Below are 24,676 nucleotides of genomic sequence, written 5' to 3' on the forward strand. Positions count from 1 at the left end.
GCTGAGGAGGAGATGACTGTTAGATTGTAATAACTCTCCCTAAACCATTTTCCAGATCTTTCTGAATGAAATGCCCACTTAACTACATCCAATCAGCTCGCAGTATAAAAAAACAAGCCCAGCCCACTGTTTTCTCATTTAATATTTTGTTTCTCTAGGAACTCTGTCACAATAATAATTTTAAAAAACAGTCGCAGATTCAGGTTCTTGCGGACTTTAATGTGTTCTTGTTGAATTGGAAATTGCAATAACAACTGCACCTTGGCAGCGGTTGGTCAACAGTGTTTAAATATGCTTGTGAAAAGGCGGTGTGACACAGAACCTGGTGTTGAGAGAGTCCGTCAGGCGCAGGTCCAAGCACTGGATCCACATTAAAACACTCCACCTCAATGAACAGATCGGACTCTTCATCAAAGCAGCTGGGTTTCTTCTCTGAGGAAAGAACAATGGTTTAATCAGAAACAATAAACATCACTCATTAAGCTGGAGGATGTACTATTATCTTTACTCTTACCATGACAGAGAGATCTGGTGCGGATGAACGATCTGCCCTTTCTCACCGCGGCTTTGGTTTTCTGCAGTCCATCTTTAGTTCCATCTTTAGCTGCTTTTACCAGTCGCTGCATCTGTAGCAAATGCAATGTCATTTAGAAGTTGAACTATAGTCTGAGTAAACTAAAAATAACAAGGTGGAATTCACTAAAAAGAGATTCTTTTCTCATATGCAAATCAGGTCATATCACAAAACCTGTTCCTGTAGCACCACCATGCATTTTCTGATTTAAAGTGATAGGTCACTCAAAAATGAAAATTCTGTCATCATTTGCTCATTCTCCACTTGTTTTAAACCGATTTCAGTTTTTTTCTTCTGTTGAACACAAAACATATATTTTGAAGAATGGTTCAAACCGGTCATTACTGACTTCCAAAGAATTCCCTTTTCCTACTTTGAAAGCCAATGGTTATCAGTTTCCAACATTCTTCAAAATATCTTATTTTGTGTTTATTACACTGTAAAAAATCCAACTTGGAAAAAAGTTGAAATTATATGATTTTTTTGTTGGTTTGGCAGGCTATGTTTTCCACGTTTACTTAACCTAAATCAAAATTTTCTTCATTAAGTTAAAAATATTAGTTTTGTGACTAAAACCTTGCAAGTTCAACCAAAAAAAGATTTTGTCAATTTGTTACTATAAGTTGAGTTAATCTCAGACCTCCTAACCTGGAAAAATAAAGGTTGCAGTAATTCTAACCCTAAAAACAACAACAATAATAGTAACACCGATAATAACATTAATGTTATTATTATTAACAACAACAAAAAAAAAAAAAAATCTTTTTTTTATATTTCCCAAATGTTGTTTAACAGAGCAAGGGAATTTTCACAGTCTGATAATATTTGTTCTTCTAGAGAAAGTCGTATTTTGTATTATTTTGGCTAAAATAAAAGCAGTTTTTTAATAAACCATTTTATTTTAAATTATTAGCCCCTTTAAGCTATAAATGTTTTTGATAGTCAGAACAAACCATCGTTTTGGAAAACTGTAACTTGCCTAATTACCCTAACCTGCCTAGTTAACCTAGTTAAGCTTTTAAATGTCACTTTAAGCTGTATAGAAGCATCTTGGAATATCTGGTAAAATATTATTTACTGTCATCATGGTAAAGATAAAATAAATCAGTTATTAAAAATGAGTTATTAAAACTATTACGCTTAGAAATGTGTAGAAAAAAATATTCTCTCTGTTAAACAGAAATTGGGGAAAAAATAAACAGGGGGGCTTATAATTCTGACTTCAACTGTATATGTTTTTTCCTAACAAAATTAAAATTAAAATGCCTAAAAAGATCAAATAATAAATTGAACTTTCAAAACAACTATCCAAATGATAAATCAAACACTTAAATAATCAAATAATAAATCAAAATGCAAACTCAAATGAGAAATCAAATGTATTTGATATATAATTTTCATGAACAACAAATGACAAATAAAACCTGTTTAGATGACAAATCTGGTTAGATCCCATGTTGTTTTTATTGCTGGCAAATATTTTAGGTCAGTGCAGCTGATGTTTTCAAAAGTTGAGTGAACAAGAAAAAGATAAAGGAAATAAGGATTATGTTTTTTTTTTTTTGTTTGTTTTTTAAATGGCTTAAAAAATGACTAAGTAGAACACAAACAATAAGCAAAAAGCAAAAAACTCAAACTGCTTTTGAACCGAATGAGCAAATGACAACAGAATTGAATTTTGTGTGTGAACTATCATTTTATGGTGCATTAACACCAAGAATAAAAAAATAATATAGATTATATTATAGATACTATAACTATATTTGAGATGTATATCTGTTTATCTGATCCCAAAGTAAAACAAAAATGGATGTATAAGATCTGCTACTTTATTTTCTGCTGAGTAGATTCATTTCTATTCTGCTTAAAAGTTATGTCAGCATCAATTTACTTTTTTGCTAATCTTCATATGATAGCAGATCTGCATATTACAGTTATCATCCTTGGTAGTTTTTTTTAGCTGGAATATAACCTAAAATGCAGTACAAATCTTTAGTGTATCCACCCATGAAATTTCATTTGAGCTTTAAAGTTGTTAACAAGACAAACCAACACCTCGGAGGAAAGAAATTCTAACTAAATAAGATCTCAAAAAACCAAACAAACATGCATCTGTTGTGAATGGACAAAGAAAATATCAACACTGACACAAGATGAAAGAACATAAAGGCTGATGGGTAAACATGAGAGCGACTGCAACCACGGCTCCACAACTGAAAATCTGTTCAATTCAAATGTATTTATAATTTTTTTAAATAGTTGTCAAATTATTAGATATCTAATATATGGTGTGTTATGCTGAATGTTTTCAAACACAGAATGTCATGCGAAGCCAAATGTGAAATGAATGTAAAGCAACAACAAAAAAAACATTCACTGTCCACAGAAGACAACAGCTACATCTATGAAGACATGGACAGATGTTTAGTGAGGATGACGGAGGTCTGAGGGTTGATGAACAGATGAAGGTCAGAACCAGCACCACTAGCACAGAGAAGAAAGAGTCAGACCCACATATACACACTCCTGGTGTTTTACCTTCTGCTCGTGTTTGTGTTTGAGCTGCTGTAGCTCTACTGTTCCCACTGTGTTAGCCATGAGATCTCGCATCTTTCTCTCATAGTGCTCTTTCAAACGTGCCAGATCTTCAGACAGCTGAACAGGGGCAGAGAACCAGTTACTGCACACAACCGCAATCACTCCTTCAATTCCTGTCCTCCATTCAGAAAAATCACTAATTTGGCATGCTATTGCTTGCAATACACAAAGACAAAAGGTGAACAAATGCTAAAACTGAATAATAATTGAATAATTTGGTATTTCTATAGATAAGTTTCAAGAGTTCACACTTAGCTGATGATTGATTATAAAGCGAGTTTGGCATGCTGTCCCAGGAGAGAGCCCTGAGCTCATAAGATCCTCAAGCCTGGGGCTCCCTCCTGTTTGCAAGGCGAGAGGGGAGTTTGAGCTCAGGTAGATCTCGAGAACTCCCCTGCAGTTTGAAGCTAGTGAGCAATAAGGGGTTGCTATGAAGATATAACTACTTACTAGAAGAACATCTATAGTGCCAATTTGATTTGGATTAGTCAGTTAACTTAAGTTGCATGTTTTTAGATGGTGGGAGGAAATACATGCAAGCACAGAGAGAACATGTGAACTCCGCACAGAAACGTTGACTGGCTTGGTAAGGACTAAAACAAGTGCCGTTATTGCTGTGGAGCAACGGTACTTAACACTAGGTTGCCATGCCGCCCATCTGGGAAAGGAGGAGTAGGGGAGGAAGGGGGGATTCTTCAAAATGAAAATGACTATGGTATGGAACTTAGGTTATTTATGGAGAGATTTGTGAATCCTGAATTGGCTAATGCGGAACCAGCCATAAACAATCATAAGCACGTGATCCTCCCGAAATTAGTTTAGAAATAAACTTCACATTGTAAATTATACAAATTGTTTATTTAAATTTTTATTTATTTATTTCATTTATTTATTTTATTTTTTTTACAAAATGTAAACCTAAAATGAGCTCTGAAATGTAATATTTTAAATGTTTTGATTTAATTTGGTCACATTTTATTTTATTTTAGTTAACATTTGGTCAAAACTGTAAAAGTATACTAAGGCATGGTACAATATTATTGTTGATTGAATGTGTAATATTTATTCTTTATTACGTTTTAATTTTCTCAACATTAAAACAAGACATCTGAACACCACACTAAAACAAAACAACACCACGACAACATACAAAACTTAAAAATAAAAACAACAGTAAAAATAAATAGATAAACAAATAAATAAAAATGTAAAATTAAAAAAGGGGTATATAGAGTATAATCACTTGCATACAATATCAACAGTTATTCACTATTTAACCTTGATGTTTTATTTGAGTTCTATTCTGCTGTCAGGTCCACTTGGGTGCAGAAGTGTAGAAAGGGATTCCAAAAGCTATAAGTCTCTTAACGTCCCCTTGATAATGTACAGTTGAAGTCAGAATTATTAGCCCCCTGAATTATTAGCCCCCCGTTTATTTTTTCCCCAATTTTTGTTTAATGGAGAGTCTTTCAACACATTTCTAAGCATAATAGTTTTAATAACTCATTTCTAATAACTGATCTATTTTATCTTTGCCATGATGACAGTAAACAATATTTAACTAGATATTTTTTAAGACACTTCTATACAGCTTAAAGTGACATTTAAAAGCTTAACTAGGTTAATTAGGTTAACTAGGGAGGTTAAGGTAATAGGGCAAGTTATTGTATAACGATGGTTTGTTCTGTAGACTATCGAAATAAAATATAGCTTAAAGGGGCTAATAATTTTGACCTTAAAATGGTTTTCAAAAAATTAAAAACTGCGTTTCCTCGAGCCAAAATAATATTTTTTCTTCTGGAGAAAGTCATTTTTATCAGACATACTGTGAAAATGTCCTTGCTCCGTTAAACATCATTTGGGAAATATTTTAGAAAAAAAAAAAAAAAAAAAAAATCTAAGGGGATTTAATAATTCTAATTTCAACTCTATGTAATTTTTTCAGAGCAAGATTACAGGACATTTCCTTGATCCATTGATTAGAAGTGGGCCTTTGAGTCTCTTTTCATTTTAATACAATGCCGCGTTTGGCCTGCAAAAAAGTAAAATCTATTAGTTTGCGCTTCTTTGTTTGCAAAACCAGGTATTTGGGTATTTACGAAATAAACACAGTTTGGGGTCGAGAGGAACATTTTCCTCTGTTAATTGACAGATTAAACAAAGAGTCTCTTTCCAGAATTTCTGCATCTCTTTACATTTCCACATACAATGACAGAGTGTACTGCTTTCTTTGCATTTTGTACACCAGTCAGGAATATTTGAATTTATTTAGCTTTACTGTGGTAATGCATGTTTTAAAAAGCCACTTATACTGCAGTAGTCTACATCTACTGTTGATGCTATGGGTTTGGGCAATAACTCTTCCTTTGAAATATTTTCCTGGAGATCATTCTTCCATGCAGATAGGTGGGACAGAGAATTTTCTTTTGACCCCTCAAGAAGTAAATTATAACATTATTCTATTATTGATTATTTTACAATTAATATTGCAAATAAGGAAAGGTGTAGTTTTATTATTCATTATTTTATGCCATTTTAAACTCTACATATATTAAGAATAAATAAACAAAATTAAAATATTTAGTTTCAGAAACTATTATTTTTATTATTATTATTAATAAATACAATTTAAAATAATGATAAAAATAAATAAAATGTATAAAAGAACATTTGATTTATAAATATTGTTTTTAACAACCTTGAAAAAAAACTATTTAACCCATTTATGAATATTATACTAAACATACATGCACACGACACACAAACACGCTCTCACACTTCCACAAATCTCCCTTTCAACAAATGCTACAAAATTATCTATACCAAATCGGTTCCGCCAGTTCAAAAATAAACCAACTCCCTGGCCAAACGTTGAACACACTCACATACTCAAATAAATCTCATCTTTTAAATCAGGGCCTACACACACAAACAAAACTGAAGTCATTATGAGCAGATTAAAGTCTTTTCTCACCGTTTCCAAATATTAGTATGAGCAAATGTGCAAACCCAAAGATCCAGACATCAGTTCTGACTACACTCACACACATCTAAAGATCTCAGCTGTTCATCGCGCCATAAAAATATTTCACAGTTTTACAATGTTTACTGTGTTTCTAATCCAACAAATGATCATGCTTCTTTTAAAAACATACAGAAATCATACTGATCCCAAACTTTTGACTGACAGTGTATATTAGATGCAGAGAGAAAAAAATAGAACAGTGAAAGACTGAGAGAGAGATAGCAGTGTTGTAGATACACACGTGTGTTTTCTTGCTGGGTGCGCGACCCCTGACGAAGGCGTCCGGGAGGCCGTTTTCTCCATGTCCGTTCTCTGCGTCACTGTTTTCCTCATAGCTCTCGAATTCACTGGAGCTCCAGCCGTTGTCCAGCGAGCTGCTGCCGCCCTCCTCCCCGAACTCAACGTCATCATAGATCATCTCATCTGGGTCTGACAGTAACACAATGCTTACATTAGACTAAGACAGTCACTATTACATCTAGCCGAAACAGAGCTGTCAGTCACATGACACGTTTATTGCAGAGAGGGCATATTTTACTCTCAGTTTTCATTTCAAAGCAAAAGGCATCATTATTGTGCAATCAAACAATGTGCAGTCACATGAGGAGTATTCTCACAACATACTGTTAAAGACAGAATTAATATCCTTCCCGTGAACTTTGAATTATTCCCCCTCACATTTTTAAACACAACAATTTTAATAACTAATTTTTAATAGCAATTTTTTTTGGTTTTTGCCATGATGACAGTACATAATATTTTACAAAATGCTAGTATTCAACTTCAAGTGCTATTCAAAGGCTTGACTAGGTAAATTAGGTTAAGCAAGCAAGCAGTGGTTTGTTATGCAGTCCATCAAAAAATAAATAATAATAAAAGGAGCATATATTATTGAAATTTAATAGGAAATTCTGGGCTGATAATTTTGCCTTCAACTGTACATACTTGACATGATTAGTTGCACGTTTGGTAGTTTGGTAGACAATTTTAAAGACATTACTGTATAAAAAAAATACACATTAAAAAACATTTAGCTTCAGAAAGAAATATTTGGATTCAACATATACTTTATTACACAAACTATGCTGTTGTTTTTCATCTCCAATAGTTACAGTACATCTACATAAATCGCTGTTTAGATAAATTTACAGACTATTGACTACTTAACAGGTCTTAAATGATAAATTGACAGACTATTGACTATTTAGCAGCTAATAAATGATAAATTGACAGACTAATTGCTATTTAGCAGCTCCTAAATGATAGATTTGCAGACTATTGACTACTTAGGAGCTCCTAAATGATAAATTGATAGACTATTGACTATTTAGCAGCTCATAAATGATAAATTTAATAGACTATTGACTACTTGGCAGCTCCTAAATGATAAATTCATAGACTATTGACTATTTAGCAGCAACTAAATGAAAAATTGAATAGATTATTGACTACTTAGCAGCTCCTACATGCTAAATTCTCAAACTATTGACTACTTAGCAGCTCCTAAATTCTAAATTCTCAGACTATTGACTTCTTAGCAGCTCCTAAATTCTAAATTCTCAGACTATTGACTTCTTAGCAGCTTCTAAATGGCTTGGTCACCAGCATTCTTCAAAATATTTTTAAGTTCATCAAAAGAAAGAAATGATTACCATTTTGAAAGGAAGGAGGAGTTCAAATGTCAAAGCGAAGTTAATGATTATGATTTTGTAAATTTTGGGTTAACTATACCTTTGTTTTTTAATATTATGTTCATAATCATTTCATATTTGTCATATGAAACAATCCTCTAAATAGAAAACTTAAATTGCCAGCAGGTGGCAGTAAATATATAATGAACAAGTCTTTGAGACATTTAATTTAAGCTACTGATTCATTCAGCAATGAACAAGTCTTTATTTGAATGGAACGCCTAGTCATTTCTTCATTAGATTCATTAAAAATGTTGATTAATTAATAAGGAAACACTTGAGCTCTCTCTCCATCACGGAGAAAAGTAAAGAAAACCAGTTAGTCAAAAAATATATATATATAAAAAAAAAAAACAACAGTAAGACGATGAATAAAAATCAGTTTAAAATACCTGTTGTGGATCCAGAGTTTTCTCTTGGTACATCATCATAAATCACTTCATCTGGACCTACAACAAACACAAACAAGCAAACAAATGCACATCATCCAAAATCTCATATGTCTAACCAAACACAGCAGCAGAGACTGTGTGTTTGTAAATGAAAGAGCCTGAGCTGAGAAGGAAGGAAATGTCTGAGATTCTCTCCAGAAAGAGGAAACAGCTGAACAGGGCAAAAAAAGACTTCATACATTCACATTTTATCAGGCTAGCACAACGTTAACAACTTACTCTCCATCCAGGCTGTGTTTGCTGGGTCAGAAACCCACTTAGTAAGAGCATCTTCCTCTTTGATGACCGGACACTCTTCACTAAAAACACTGGACAAACAGATAGCAATTATTATAAACACTTCCCTTAAAATATCCATGTCTGTTTGCCTTTTGCTTTTCAAACATTTTAAGCACATGAAGTCAAGTATTTTTGACACGAATATGCAAAAACAAAACCCCACATTCACAAATGCAGAAAAAAAGAGAATCACTGCAGAACAAGGATTTTGTCCAAAAGAAAGACATTAATGTGCAATAGATATCAAAAGTAAAGCAGGACTGTACATTTGTGCACATCACTCACCTGTCCACTGGAGTATTTACTGCTCCAACAACAGTCACTGCAGGACACATCAAGACAGACCATGCAATATTTAAGAATCTCAAATAAACACATTCAAATAGGTTTAATAAATAAATAAATAAATAAATAAATAAATAAATAATAATAATAATAAACAGCATAAAGCTGAGTTTAGACTCATTCAGATCACTACTCAGGGACAGTACTGTGGTCTTCTAAAAAACTCTTAGAAAAATGTTTAAATTGCCGAATAATGACTACAGCTTAAATGACTACAATAATATTTGTGAACAGAACTTATTAAATTCATTTGTTCATTTTCCTTCGGTTTAGTCCCTTTATTCATCAGGGGTCGCCACTGTGGAATGAACCGCCAACTTATCCAGCATATGTTTTACACAGCAGATGCTCTTACAGCTGCAACCCAGTACTAGGAAACACCCATACACTCTTACATGCACACACATACACTTCGGCCAATTTAGTTTATTCAATTCTCTTATAGTGCATGTCTTTGGACTGTGAGGGAAACCGGAGCACCCGCAGGAAACAACAGCGAACATGGGGAGAACATGCTAACTCCACACAGAAATGCCAACTGGCCCAGCTAGGACTCGAACCAGCGACCTTCTTGCTGTAAGGCAACAGTGCTAACCACTGAGCCATCGTTTTACCTTGCATATCAAATGAGTAACAAATATTATTATAATTTTTTTTATCATTTTTGTTTATTAATATTGCTATGAATACTTCTATGCAAGTTTGCATAAGTTAATGACTTTTCATGTGCACATACACAAAAAAATAAATGATATACACATGCGCAATTCATTTTAACACTCTTTAAATTGATTTACTAAATAATAATGCATAAATATGCATGTGTATGTGCAGTGCACATACAAAGTGGTACTTTTTATTTTATTTTTTTATTTAAGTGAAAATATAAGAATAATAGCAATGCTACTTTGAATAAATCTAAAATTTATTATTTGGTTTGGATTTGTTTAACACTTGCTTGACAATTTCCATACTTTTCTAATATTTTGTATTTACACTTACGGGCCACTTTATTAGATAAACCTGACAAACTGCTCGTTACGCGAATGTCTTATCAGCCAATCACATGGCAGCTACCCGATGCATTTAGGCATGTAGACATGGTCAAAACAATCTGCAGCAGTTCAAATAGAGCATCAGAATGGGGAAGAAAGGTGATTTAAGTGGGCTGATCTGAGTATTTCAGAAACTGCTGATCTACTGGGATTTTAACACACAACCATCTCTAGGGTTTACAGAGAATGATCCGAAAACGATAAAATATCCAGTGAGTTCTGTGGGCTCAAACAGCTTGTTGACGGCCAAAGGTCAAAGGAGAATGGCCAGACTGGTTCGAGCTGATAGAAAAGCAACAGTAACTCAAATAACCACTTGCTACAACCCAAGTATGCAGAAGAGCATCTCTGAATGCACAACATGTCCAATCTTTAGGTGGATGGCCTACAGCAGCAAAAGACTACACCGGGTGCCACTACTGTCAGCTAAGAACAAGAAACTGAGGCTACAATTCACACAGGCTCACCAAAATCGGACAATGGAAAACTGGAAAAACGTTGCCTGGTCTGATCAGTCTCGATTTCTGCTGCTACATTTAGATGGTAGGATGAGAATTTTGTGTCAACAACATGAAAGCATGGATCCATCCTGCCTTGTATCAATGGTTCAGGCTGGTGGTGGTAGTGTAATGGTGTGGGGCTTTGGGCCCATTAGTACTAATTGAGCATGAGTATTGTTGCTGACCATGTCCATCCCTTTATGACCACAGTGTACCCATTTTCTGATGGATAATTCCAGCAGGATACCGCACCATGTCGTAAAGCTTGAATCATCTCAGACTGATTTCTTGAACATGACAATGAGCTCACTGTTCGCAAATGGCCTCCACTGTCACCAGAACTCAATCCATTAGAGCACCTTTGGGATGTGATGAAACGGGAGATTCACGTCATTGATATGCAGCCAACGAATCTGCAACAACTGTTGGATGCTAGCATACAAATATGGACCAAAATCTCTAAGGAATATTTCCAGTACCTTGTTGAATCTATGCTATGAAGGATTAAGGCAGTTCTTAAGGCAAAAGGGAGTCCAATCTGGTACTAATAAGGTGTACCTAATAAAGTGGCCGGTAAGTGTACATATTGTTTTAGTATTTTGCTTTAATGATAGAGATAATTCAGAATAAAATTTAAAATCAAGATATCAATTATATAAAGTGCTAAAAATGTTGTACGATATACATTTGACACTACGGATAACAATCAGGCTGCTGTTACACTTTGCACAAAAAACAAAACAAAGCACAGGAAACCTCATCACAGCCAAAGCCACAGCTAATTTTACCCCAACTTCCTCATGGCAAAACATCAGAAAAACAAAAGCAGGAGAGCATGAAAGAAGAGAAAGTGTAAAGAGAGGGAATATATATGGAGATGGTAAAGCCCTATTCAAACAAAACCAATAAATACAATGGAAAGAGATGGGAAATCGCCTCTCTTTACCATCTTCATCCATAGAGAAGTGGCGGATGAGAACTGGAGTGGTGTAGGTCGGTGGGATCATTGGCACATTTGAGGGCGTTGCATAACCACAGGGCACTGGCACTGAATACCCAGAGGGCAACCCTGGGCTACCGGTCACATCCTGAACAACTCCTTCACTCTGATTGGCTGAGGGAGAGGAGGGCGGGCCGCTCTGCTCTGATGGCAGCTGCTGTTGGATGGGGCCGATGTCGATCACAGAGTAGGGGCTCACTTTGGGCTTGGAGGAGCAAACCACACTGGCACCTTTGTTTTCTAGTGATCAGAAAGTACAGTGACTTATCCAAAAATGCCTGAGACAATACGGCTCCTGTAGGAATGTAGGAAAACTGTATAGTCCTACACTGAAAACTCATGTGTTGTTGTTTGTTTAGAGTTAAAGTCAGCTATTCTGATCTTATAATATATGGGGAAGGGATTCCTGAAAGAAAGAAGTCAAATTTAAATCTATATTTAGGGTTAGAGATAAGAGAAGAGGGTAGACTGAAGGAGAGAAAAAGACTGATGCAACCTCAGAAACCGTTTCAGGAAAAAAAAAAAGCAAGCGAATGCCACCAAAACGGCTGCAGATTTGATTTCCAAGCAGTTATACGCAAAGCTGTTTTCGTAAGTGAAATGATAAGGTCATACTTTATAACAAGTTTTCATTAGTTCATGTATTTACTAACATGAACTAAGTATGAGCAAGACCTGTACAGCATGTATTAATCAGTTCAACATTTACTAATGCATTATTAAAATCCAAATTCATGCTTCATATTAGTTAATGCACCGTGAGTTAACATGAACTAACAATGAACAATTGTTGAACAATTGAATGAACAACTAATGTTACCAAGCATGAATAAATACTGCAATAAATGTATTGTTCATCATTTGTTCATGTTAGTAAATTCATTAACTAGCTTTAACTAGCTCAAGCTTATTGTAAGATGTTACCAATGATAATCGCACACAGTATTAAAACACTTGACCAAATTAATACTAGCACATTTTCCTGTATTTTGACATTGTTTTACTTATACTTTCATCTCTGCTCTGACAAATTTTGACATTGACATTTTGACAAAAATTAGTAATGATCTGCAATTGCTTTTGCTGTTAATTTTCAGGATAATTTCTATATCGTGCATGTAAATCTATATAAGTGTATAGCTTTAACCTAAATTTCAATAAAAATGTCAACTAAATCACTGTTCAGCTATAGAGTTAAATTAGCATCTGGATTAGTTGTAGCATAAATCAAGTCGGAAGCTTGAATGAGCATAAATAAAAAAAAACATGTTAACCACTTTTGAAATAAATATGGGACATGTTTAATTAACATGTTTTACAGTACAGTAATTTCCATTTTATCAATTTTTCTATTAATTACTTTAACTATAATATTGAATTGCAATTCATACAGAATTGTAATTTTGGGTTGATTTGACCTTTTAGATTTTTTTAGATTAAAGAAAAGTGCCTTTAATAGCATAAAAATACTGAGGATCTTGTGATTTGTTTTTAGAAAGTAAAATTGGATCACAAAAGGCTTTGTGGTAAACACTGATATCACCATTTCTGTGTTTTGTGTTTCTTAAATTCTCTCTTGAAATCAAAATATTGGTGAAAATAAGATTTTTTAATATGCATTGCATATGGGTTGCTCATCTTTAGTAGCTCCTGTAAATGTGTTGAGTAAAAGAGCTCCATATCATTAAAAGAAGCATATCCAAAAGATCTAAATAAATAATAATTAATTAATAAATATATAAATATCACATGATCATTTTTACCAAACCCAAATCTTGTTGCACTTAAAGGGATCCAAAGCTTTACAAATGTTTTTTTCTTCTGACAAACACAAAGGAACATGAATAATGTTGGACACTGATATCCTTTTGACTTCAGTAAAAAAAACAAATCCTATTGATCTCAATGGCTGCCACTTTCAATCTTTCTTCACAATATCTTATTTTGTGCTCAACAGAAAAAAAAAAAAACTTCACGACCTCAAGAAGTCTGAGTAAATGATGACAAATTTTTTGGGATGAATTTTGCCTTTATCCCACTTCAGTGTTCACTGTAAACTCACCGTCCTGCTCTCTGTGAACATCAGTACCCTCTGCTGGCGGATTGAGGTCTCTGTTCAGGCTCACTGCTGCACCGGAACAAAGTTCAGTGGGAGGAGGAGGAGGAGGGAGATCAGACTGTTTGAAGCGCATTTGAGCCAGAGGCCTGTTATTAGCGGGGCAGTCCTGAGGCGGAGGGGGCAGATCAGCCTCTGCGTTGAATGTGTGCTCTGGGTTTGGACTTGTCTCATTCACGTGTGCGTCTCTGACTGAGGAAGAGCAGGGTGGAGGTGCGGAGATTCCCTCAGGTTCAGGTGGAGGCCGATCCGCCTCAGGGGCTTCATCACCACTGTCATCAAACTCAAACCGCTCACCTTCATCTCCGTCATCCAACACTACAAAGTGAGAGGAAATAAGTTAATGGCTTTTGTTTAAATCTTTTGTTGATGCAGTGTACTATGTTAAACATTGATTACACTGTAAAAATATTTAAAATCACAAAGAGAGTACAAGACTACAAATATTTTTTGTTGCTTTAAATTATTTTAATAAGTTAATCAGGTTTCAACAAAAAAAAAATAAGTTTTACAAAGATTAACTTCATATTTTAGTCAGTTTTGATTGATGTAACTTGAGATGACTAGAAACATTTATTTGATTCAACAACAAAAAAAATTAAGCCAGCAAGATTTTTTTAGTGTAAGAAAACAGTCTATCCAGAAATTAAATATTATTTCTAAACGTATTTTTATGTGTATTATATAATATTGACCCCAAAACATTGAAATTATTTCTGTTTAATTACATTTATTTAGGCAAAAAAAAAAAAAAACACTAATTTATTTTTACAGTGTAGGAACATAGCCTAACCATCTAGAAATTGTAAACAAGAAATATTATTCATGAAAATATTTTAAATGTATATTATATAGGGATGTCCCGATCAGCTTTTTTTGCCCTCGAGTCAGCGTCTGAGTGATTTGATTTTGAGTATCTACTAATACTAAAACCCGATCCTATACTATAATACATAAGGGCTTAGTAGAGACATGGGAGCTATGGACGAACTTCATTTGTCTGTGGTGAACGAAACATGGGGTACATCTTCTAAAAGGACAATTAGTTTGTCAGAAATCTTTTTATAAAGTGCTGGCAGAGTTTTCTCGGTGAAAAAGTGGTGAGACGGCATTTTAAAAATGGTTCTACATTTGTTTTTGAGGCGTGTTATCAGGTTTGTTGTTTTAAATGTAGCTAACAATTTCCTTTCCACCTCTTGCAATGCCAAGTTTACATATCTTACAATGTTGGCAATGGCAATGTTGTCATCATCAACTTTATAATACCTCCAGAACACAGACATATGGTAAAGTCTAGATAGGATACATGGCCGGCCGGAAGTGCGATATGCACATATAGAGCATTTTTATGACCCTGTATAACAATAATTCATATTTTTACAGTACTGTGACGGTTGGGCTTACAGTTAGGGTAGGGGTAGATATTTAAAAAAAAATACAATTTATTGGGTAATTTAATAGAAAACTTGAATAATACTCGGAACTACTATTTTTACATTACTGTGACGATTGGGTTTAGGAATGGGGTGGGGGTAGACGTTAATAAAATACAATTAATGCAAAGTTTAATAAATAATATAAATCATATTTGTTAACTTCTGGACACAACCATATCTGATCTAGCAACCAGACAAACTTGTGCTTTCCACTTAAAGCTGCTTCCGTGTTCTACTTTGCCGGCATTTAACCAATAGCGTCTCTGCAACAAAGTGATGTCACATGTGTTACCGTTTTTGTGCGTCAAGAAACAGGTCTAACTCTGTGCCACCGCATAACTATAGATGTGTTAAAAAATAATGGGAATATATACATATATGGTCGAGTCCTGATCGGGAGGTAACATCTGATACCAATCAAGCCTGAAACCGCATGATCAGGTCCGATTTGCGATCATGTGATCAGATCTGGTCATCCCTTATATTATATATTTTCACCACAATACATTAGAATTATTTACGTTTAACTTATTCAAGCCAAAAAATAATGACTAGAATACATTTTACTATGATTTATAGAAAACAGACAAACTTAAATGGCAAATACATACTAAAAATCTTGCCAAGTATAGACAGAACAGAAAGCATTTTAGTTTTGCAAATTTCTACTCAAAGACTGCCACTAAAGTTGACATGCGATAAGCTAAATATGGCCCAGAATAGACTGTGAGAGAAGATTGTGTGTTTGAGGTTTGTTGCCACCCTCTCTGCCCACCCGGGGTTCAAACAGACACATGTTCAGATTTTAAAGAGTAAACTCTAATTTTAGGGTGTGTACAAGAACGCTCCGCTCAAACCAGATCTCAAAGTCAGAGTTACACATGGCACCAAGTTGTAAAAGAAGAGAGAACAGAAAAGAGAGCGAGTGAGAGAGGAAGAGAGAGAGAGAGAGACAGAGAGAGAGAGAGAGACTGGGGTACAGGAAGCACACTTGTGCTGAAAGGAAATTGGGTCAAAACTGCACACTGCTTATTTTCCACAGGGCTGAATAACTGAAGAGGAAACATGCCTACTGGGACAAGAGAACAAAAGAGAGAGGAAAAGACAAAAGTTAAATGCACTGATCAAACAGGTCATACTCCTGTAGCCTGGTTTGTTCAATACACACTGCTATTGAACAAGAGACCTCGGAGTAAAATGACAAACTGGGGAAAAAAGAAAAAAGAAAGAAAAAAAAAAAAAAAAGTTGGTTTCACCCAACATTTCTGAACAGCTCTCCATCCACATTATTCGGCTGAAAACGCACATCACGTGACCACACACACACACACACACACACACACACGCAAACACACGCACCTATACACAAACACAGGCATGCGCTGCAGCATACGTGCACGTCTGAGCTCCAGGCAGTCAGCAGCCGGTGCTTTGAGCACAAAACCCAAGAGAGCAGTGCACGTCGAACAGTTTATAATGGATATACCACTGGATCATGTCTCACTATAGTTGCTAAATGTGATATTTAAATAATCTCGTCTCTAACTAACGACTCTTCGGTCTTTTGAATCTTTTTGTGTCACAGCATCAGTACACTGCTTCAATCTTTCACTTTCACGCTTGTACTTAGTAATTTTAGCGAAAACCTCAGATACTGTTGGTTTGTTTCTGTTGTTTGTGCACCTTTTTACCAACCAAGTTTGTCGACGCCATTACAACACAGATCACTCTGCCTATTCATGCCAGAGTCCCGCGGAAAAAGTGGTTGACAAGTGGGAATTTGTGTGCAACTTATCTTTATTTACTTATGATTTGGTTATGGGTAAAACAAAGGCCAGGTAGTGGAAATGGTAGGCTACAGTACAAATAATTAATTTGTTATGAATTAATTAATTCTTCATAAATAATTAATTCACCGCCACCTACGACAACGATGCCATCGTCTATGTTTCACATTAGACATCGTATGATGCCAAGACATCGCCCAACCCTAGGTGGAACCCAGCATTTTTCACAGTGCAGGCACATTTCTAAACATCTTCCTTTGTGTTCAACTGAAGAAAGCCGTATACATCTGGAATAGGGTTGAGTAAAGAATGACTGCATTTTTATTTTTGGGTGGAGTATCTCATAAAACCTGTTCCTCACACAGCTAATGACTTCACATCACATTACATTTGTAACTTTGGGCCACAAAACTTAGGATTTTTGGCTAAAAATTTTTACAATTAAAATGTAAACATCACCGGAAAGCTGATTAAATAAACTTTAAAAATTAATCTGTGGTTTGTTAAGATGGAACAATATTTGGTCAATATACAACTACTTGAGAATTTTTAATTTGAGGAAAAAAAATCTAAATACTGAAGAAATCGCCTTTAAAGGAGTCTGAGTCAAGTGCTTAATGCATATTATTACCAAAAAAGTCTTCATAGAACATCTGTAACTAATATGGTAATGATACAGACTTACTTCTCTCTATATTGTGTCCTACACATCATATTATTTTACTATTAAATGTCAATAAAAGTCACTTTGTTAAACTGTACAGTTGAATTCTCAATATTAAAATGCCAACAGAGCAGAGATCAAGGTCCTATATATGCAATTCACAATCATAAATAAACGGAAAACACTTGTGAATCACAAAATACAGAAACTGAAGTCAATGGCTATCAGTTTCTTCAAATTATCTTTTGCTCAACAAATAAAAGAAGATAATAAAAGTTTGGAACAAATACAAGGTGACAGGTTCATACACATTTTTACTACAAAAATTTCATGACTTTTCCAAGACTTTTGCAGAACTTTCAAGTAAATTTTCATGACAATGTTTCATGTAATGTCTACACACACATGGTAAATAATAAGAAAAACAATGACATTTAAATTTATTACAGCATATCATAGAACACGCAACAATCTATTTTGTTTAAATTTGTTTTTATATCTATGTCAAATTGATTTTGATAATGCTTACACAGCATTAACAATGTGAGAGCAAGTGGCCAAGGACAGAAAAGAAGTAAAGACAACTAACCTATATTCAAGTTAGGGCTGCACAATATATCGTTTCAGCATCGATATTGCAATATGTGCATCCGCAATAGTCATATATCAGGATATGCAGTGTTGGGATTATAGTTTAATATAGAGTTTATTCATAATGGAGTAAACATTTCTCATTTGCATGCATTTTTAAAGAGATAGTTTACCCAAAAATTACCTACCATTTTTATTACACCCTTCACTTGTTTCAAACATGTATAAGTTTTCTTTTTTTTTAAATGAACACAAAAAGAATATAATTGAATAACCCCTCTAGTATTGAAACAAGTGAAGTGTGAGTAAATAGAGAGTACATTTTAATCTTTGAGTGAACGGTCACTTTAAGGCCTGTGCCTGTGTGAACATTTCGATATTTTAATCATCCGGCCACAATAAATGTTTTGTAACTTTAATATAGATTAAATAATATAAAATGAAGATTATGTAGTGTTGATTATTCAATATCTGTGCCTAAATAATGAATACCGGAAAACTATAATTCACTCTCATCTTTACTATATTTTATTTATCTATGCTTGTAATTTATTTGTTATACATTATTCGAGATTCACTTCTCTACAAAATCCCCCCAGTCAATCCAAATAAACCTGTTAAATCATCTGAATTGTATTCACATCGCAATATATATCACAGAAATACAAAATATCGTATTGTCAGATTTTTCCAATATCGCGCAGCCCTAATTCAAGTATACAGATATTTGTTAAACTAATTTCCATGACTTTTCCAAAATTTTGTGGGTTTTTCTGTTTTTCCAAAACCCTTTCAGGCCTGGAAAATGCTATGTCAAAACTCCATGACTTTTTCAGGTTTTCCATGACTGTATGAACCCTGAGGTGAGTAAATGAAAGCAGAGCATTTATTTTAGTGGTAAACTATCCTTTTAAGCTCACAGTTACTGCATAATTTTTTAAAGTCCACAACAATACTTACAAAGGTGTCCTTTTGTACAAGATGAAGGCAGGTTTGGAACAATATAAAGCATAAAGTTAATGACAGAAATGTATAAATATATTTTTGGTAATACTTTAGTATACTGACCAATTCTCACTAATACCTACTTGTTTACTAGCATGCATATTATTAACATATTGACTGTTTATTACATATTCTTCATGATCTTATTCTACATCTCTAATCCTAATACCTAAACCATAGCTTTTAGTAAGCAGTGAATTTGGGGTGTATTAAAGCAAAAGTCTAATGGTTTGCTCATTCATAAATGAACCTTAAAATAAAGAGTGACCATATTTTTTTGCTCTACTGTCCTTTAAGAGAATTGAGTAGTCTCTTAGTCTCTTTTTCCATCCTTCATCATCAAAAACTGAAAAGCGGCTTAACAGTATGGACGAAAGATGAAAAAGGATGTCCCGGGGGATAAGAGAAGACACAGAGTGGGAGCCATGGACGATGTTAGGCTATTATGAAGCAAACACTTGGCAGTTCATGGATTCTCTTGACCCGGTGACTCACTCTTTAGAAATGCAAGTAATGTGAGAGCTCTTTTCCTCCATTCAGCTCGGAAACCCCTGTCCAAATCACAGCCTCCTCACGGGTCTGAAGCACACTGTGGCCATTATACTGCACTACAGTAATTAAACATAGTTCTACAGACAGCTTATTTACAAAAGGAGAGAGTGCACCCGGACAGTAACATCTCTAAACCGCTAAAATTCATTACACAGGGTCTTAAATAATGTTTGTTTTTCCTCTCACATGAATAATGAGAAAAGTGGCGAAACTGGACCTCTGCCGAAAGCATGAGCTGACGGAAACGGTTATCTCTTAAAGTGGATAAATCCAGCGTGGCGCACTGGTACGAGTTTGCTCACTGGAATAGCTCAAATTCCAAACATAGTCAGGCTCCCACTTCAGGCGGCACAGTCCAAAACCAGCCCTGACTGACCGATTTCTCATTTAGAGCCACTTAAAGCAAGTTGCACACGTCTTGCCACAAGACAAAATTTGAAGATGAAGAAAGACTTCTTATATTAGGGCTGGGCAATTTGGGAAAAATATCTAATTGCAATTTTTTTTAACAGATATTGCGATTTGATTTGATTTGCAATTTAATTTTGTAGTCGATCTCCAGCTCAATATTCTGTATCGTAGCTTCTTACTGCTAAAAATGCAGTGTTAGTTACAAAAAGAAACTGAAAAGATATTAACTAACTCCAACTTTATTCAAATTCGTTTATAAATATTCCAAAATTTAAAAAAAAAATTCTCTAGAGCAAACAGTCACGAGTTATGGCGTTAGTTATCTCTTGGTGCCTTTGTGATGTTTTTTCGTATGGTGTAACAGCTGCAAACAAATCTGAGATTGTACTTTTCTGTTGCTCGCTACTAGATTGACTGTCACTAGCAATACTTTTAGTTGACATTTTAGCAAGACACTCCTCACATAGCCACCTGTGGTGCTTTTTTAGATGCTGGCTGTTGTATTTTCCCGTGCTGTGCAACAATTCTGCGACAGCTCTAACAAATAACTTTTATTTTGCGTCTGTGACTTTAAAACCAAAATATTTCCATATTACCGACATGCTGTTTTTCTTTGATCAGATTGGGCAGAACAAAAGTGTGCTCACTCAGTTGGATAGTAAGACTGTCACACACAGATGTTAGTCACGCATTTGCTCAGGGTGTGGGAAATTATAAAATACATACATTTCATATCGCAGCCTCTTGCGATTAGCTAATTGCAACGTTTCAAATCGCGATTGTGATTCGATTTCGATCAATCACACAGCCCTATCTTATATCATACAATATAACGGTGGGCCAATAAACTTGTGCTATAAAAAAGCAATTGTTTTGAAAGAAATCCATGTCTGTTTGGGCTGTTTGAGTTAAATATGAACAGTACATGAATTTGGATTTTAATATAATGTTTAATTTATTATTATGATCATATAGAAAAAATAGTTTCACCATTGTGTTGGATACATATGAGATGAACATTGTGAATATGTTAATAGAGGAAAGTAAAAAAAGTTGAAAAGAATATATATCAGTATAGAGCATATTTAAAATGTTACTTCAGGGGCTGAAGAGTTGACCAAGTTTTATTATACTGTTTTATACATTAGCATTCAAAAGTATTTAAAATATAATAAGCAAGGAAACTGGATTAAATTGAACTAAAGTAACAATGTTTGTAAAACAAAATATTTATAATAATAACTAACAATAATGCATTTTAACATCCTATTTCATCAGAAGTCCTAAAACGATTAACATTTATTCATTCATTTTCCCTTCGGCTTAGTCTTATTCATCAGAGATTGCTACAACGAAATGTACCATTGCAGTATGTTTTTACGGAGCAGATGCACTCTTGCATATTCGCACGCACGCACGCACAACAGCCAATTCAGTTTATCCAATTCACCTATACTGCATGTCTTTGGACTGTGAAGGAAACTGGAGCACCCGGAGGAAAACCACGCGAACACGGGGAGAACATGCAAGCTTCACACAGAAATGCCAACTGACCCAGCCGGGACTTAAACCAGCGACCTTCTTGCTGTGAGGCGACATTGCTAACCACTGTACAATAATCAATTTCCACAAAATATTAAGCAGCTGTTTTCAACATTGATAATGAGAAATCATCACATTAGAAATATTTCTGAAAGATCATGACACTGAAGAGTAATGATGCTAAAAAATCTACTTTTCCCGAAGTAACAAATAACATTTAAAAAAAAAAAAAATCACTCAAATGTCTTGATAAGTACAAAATTAAGCTTTTAAATTTTCTTAGTTTTTAATTTTGGGAACCTTTCCTGGCATATGTTGATTCTGATATTGCTTCTATCCTGACAAGATGATTTATTTAAAAATGTCATGGTTGGTTTTATTAATTATTTTACACTTGCTAATATTCTTTTAATTTTCCAGACCTACTGAACTCCCATGTATCTATATGTGCACCTGTAAGCCTTATGTGTATGTGAGCTGAACTGTACTTTCTTGTTTTGTTTGTATAGTTTGTCTTTTGTTTAACTGTTGTTGTCATTGTATCATCATTATATTTTAAGGATGTTATTTTTTTTTCATATAAAAGCAATAACTTAATAATAAACATTTATATAAACAAAAGAAATCCATTCAAATGAAAATCATCTAACAATGTTACAATATTATAAGTGCATTTTTAACTTAAGTAAAAGTTGCTTTTGTGGCATTCTTTCAAAAACAAAAGAAAACAAGCAAACAAATAAAAATCACCTCCCCTCCAAGCCTTTTAACACACAATAAGTCTGAAAATGTGTTTTAATCCCATACAACAGCAGTTCTCAATCCTGGCCCTTGCAACTCCCCACTCTGAACATTTGACATGTCTCTTTTGTTAAAAACACACTTGATTTAGATAACCAGCTCGTTAGAAGAGAGCTTCATGAACTGTTTTCCGATTGACATGTTCCTTACTGTATGTTCACACCGAAAGCATCAAAGTTCGCTCTGGCCACCCTGGTAACAATGCTGTCTGCCTCAACAGCTCCGGCGGCGAGAGCGTCAAAATTCGCTACATTGATCTCGTATTTAAAGGGGCCGTTGCAGCATATTAGCAAATCACTTACATTGTGCATAAAACATGCTTCTAGTGTAAAAATGTTGCGTGCCTTTTATCACATTCATTTAACAATGGAAGATCAAGTTGTTGCGTGTGGTGTAGCTTTGCTTCACTTATCCAATATGTGTCCATGTCTAAAATATTCTGAAGTCCTTATAGTTAGCATGAGATTCACACTTTTTTTTAAAGAAAAAGAAATATTTAACATCAGTAAATCGCCAGAAACTTTATGCATTTCCCTGTAAGAAAACATTGTAAATATCTGGAAATCCAGCGACCGCAATATTAAACCCTTGGGAACAAATGTGGTCAGAAGCAAAGTTCACAGGACGGTGTTCTCTGGACTCCTCTCAAGCGATGGACTTCAACATTCTAATTGGTTTCCGCTGAACTGCATCACAGCTCATTATCATAAAGTTGACTTGATTTCAACTCTCATCGATGCCCACACTTGTGAAGAAGCACCGTACTGTTCCTCGCCACTGGCTCCCATTGAAAATGAATGACTTCCAGCAACTTTGACGCGCTCGGTGTGAACGTACAGTTACATAGTGTTTACTGCTTTCTACCCCCCAGTTCATACACACGGGAACCCAGCTGAACTTGAAAATTACTTCATTTAAAAACAAAGATTTTCACTACACTGTTTGCAGCTTGTTACAGAAATGTGAAGGGATATTTAACCATAATCTTCAGATTTGCATGAATTCATGTCTCATGCACTTTAAAAGGTCCCATGAAATAAAATAAAGGGTTTTTTTAGATGTTAGTAAAAGTATTGCTAGTTTTTAGATTATCTTTAATCTTGTATGCACCAAAGCAGTGACAATACTCGCAAATCGAAGATATAAAACTGATCTAAACATGTAAAGCTTGTAGTTTGTCACTTCCACCTACATGGATTTCAGTTTCTCATCAAATTGTGACTAATCAAATGTTCTCTTGTATCTGACAAGACGCTGCACATTTCATGTGCTTGAGCTCAACTTCTCTCACTGGCAGAGCGTTGATAAACCAAAACGCTATTGGCGGTTTATTAAAAAGGGGAGGTGTTACACTATGTCCCGCTCTCTCTTCATGTTCCAGTTGAAATGAATGAAACAAATTGTGTAAAAGTGGCAAGAAAAATGTGCGAGGACCAGGATTGAGAATCAACATCCTAAAGCTTGTTGAAAAACCAACACTAGCTTATACTCCAACATCTCACTTGGATCATGTCGTACAATCTGACAAGCAACAATTTTAAACAACAACAGAATCTGTAGTGTGGACCAATCTTAAAGTAGTTTGGTTTACCACCACTTACACTTGTTGACAGATGTAATGTCATTTTTATTCAGTGTGAGCTGGCAGGAGCGCCGTCCCTGCATGCCTGAAAGATACACATGACAGTCGGCATGCAAAAATAAAAACATACCCACTAACATTGCATTCAGTAATGCGAAAGAACTATTTACAACATAAAATCTGATCAACAACATAAAAGCCTGAACTTGAGTTCAAACTCTAGACCCTCAATCACTACTCATTACAGTACGGCATTGAGCACCTGGTGTGGGAGTACAGGACCTAAGGTCAAAGGTGAAGAGTCTTAGATAAGTGATCAGGGTTAAAGGGGATTCAGAGGAGTTAGCTTCCTTCATTTTCACTAAACTGAATGATGGGAAAATGCTAATCTGAAGAAAGACTCACTGAGGCATGAACAGAAAGTGAGAGGAAATTGGTTTGTATCAGCTCTCTGTGTTAATAAAGGAAATTCGAGAGAGATAAAGCATGTGAGAGTTTCCAAATCTTTGTGTAGAAGAGAGATGGTGAATAATCCTGCTTTAAATTATGAAGAGTGTGACTGAGTTTAAACTTTAACATCAACTCAAATGGCTCTCGTTTACTTATGACATCATGATTCAACCTGCAGCAAATGAAAAATTCAACTAAATTGCGATTTGCTGACTAAAAA

The 24,676-nt window shown here is 34.8% G+C and overlaps 1 protein-coding gene across 1 annotated transcript in view; it reads right to left on the bottom strand.

Annotated features, from left to right (window-relative positions):
• The window catches only part of arhgef10 (Rho guanine nucleotide exchange factor (GEF) 10), an 88,147-nt gene that overhangs the window by 48,715 nt on the left and 14,756 nt on the right, over window positions 1–24,676 (bottom strand). The window contains 9 exon segments of the mRNA XM_056476614.1: window positions 323–432; window positions 515–626; window positions 3,113–3,229; window positions 6,439–6,626; window positions 8,281–8,337; window positions 8,560–8,648; window positions 8,905–8,941; window positions 11,466–11,759; window positions 13,582–13,953. Coding sequence (XP_056332589.1) covers window positions 323–432; window positions 515–626; window positions 3,113–3,229; window positions 6,439–6,626; window positions 8,281–8,337; window positions 8,560–8,648; window positions 8,905–8,941; window positions 11,466–11,759; window positions 13,582–13,953 — 1,376 coding nt within the window.

This window comes from Danio aesculapii, chromosome 17 (assembly GCF_903798145.1).
Source record: "Danio aesculapii chromosome 17, fDanAes4.1, whole genome shotgun sequence".
Taxonomy (NCBI): domain Eukaryota; kingdom Metazoa; phylum Chordata; class Actinopteri; order Cypriniformes; family Danionidae; genus Danio; species Danio aesculapii.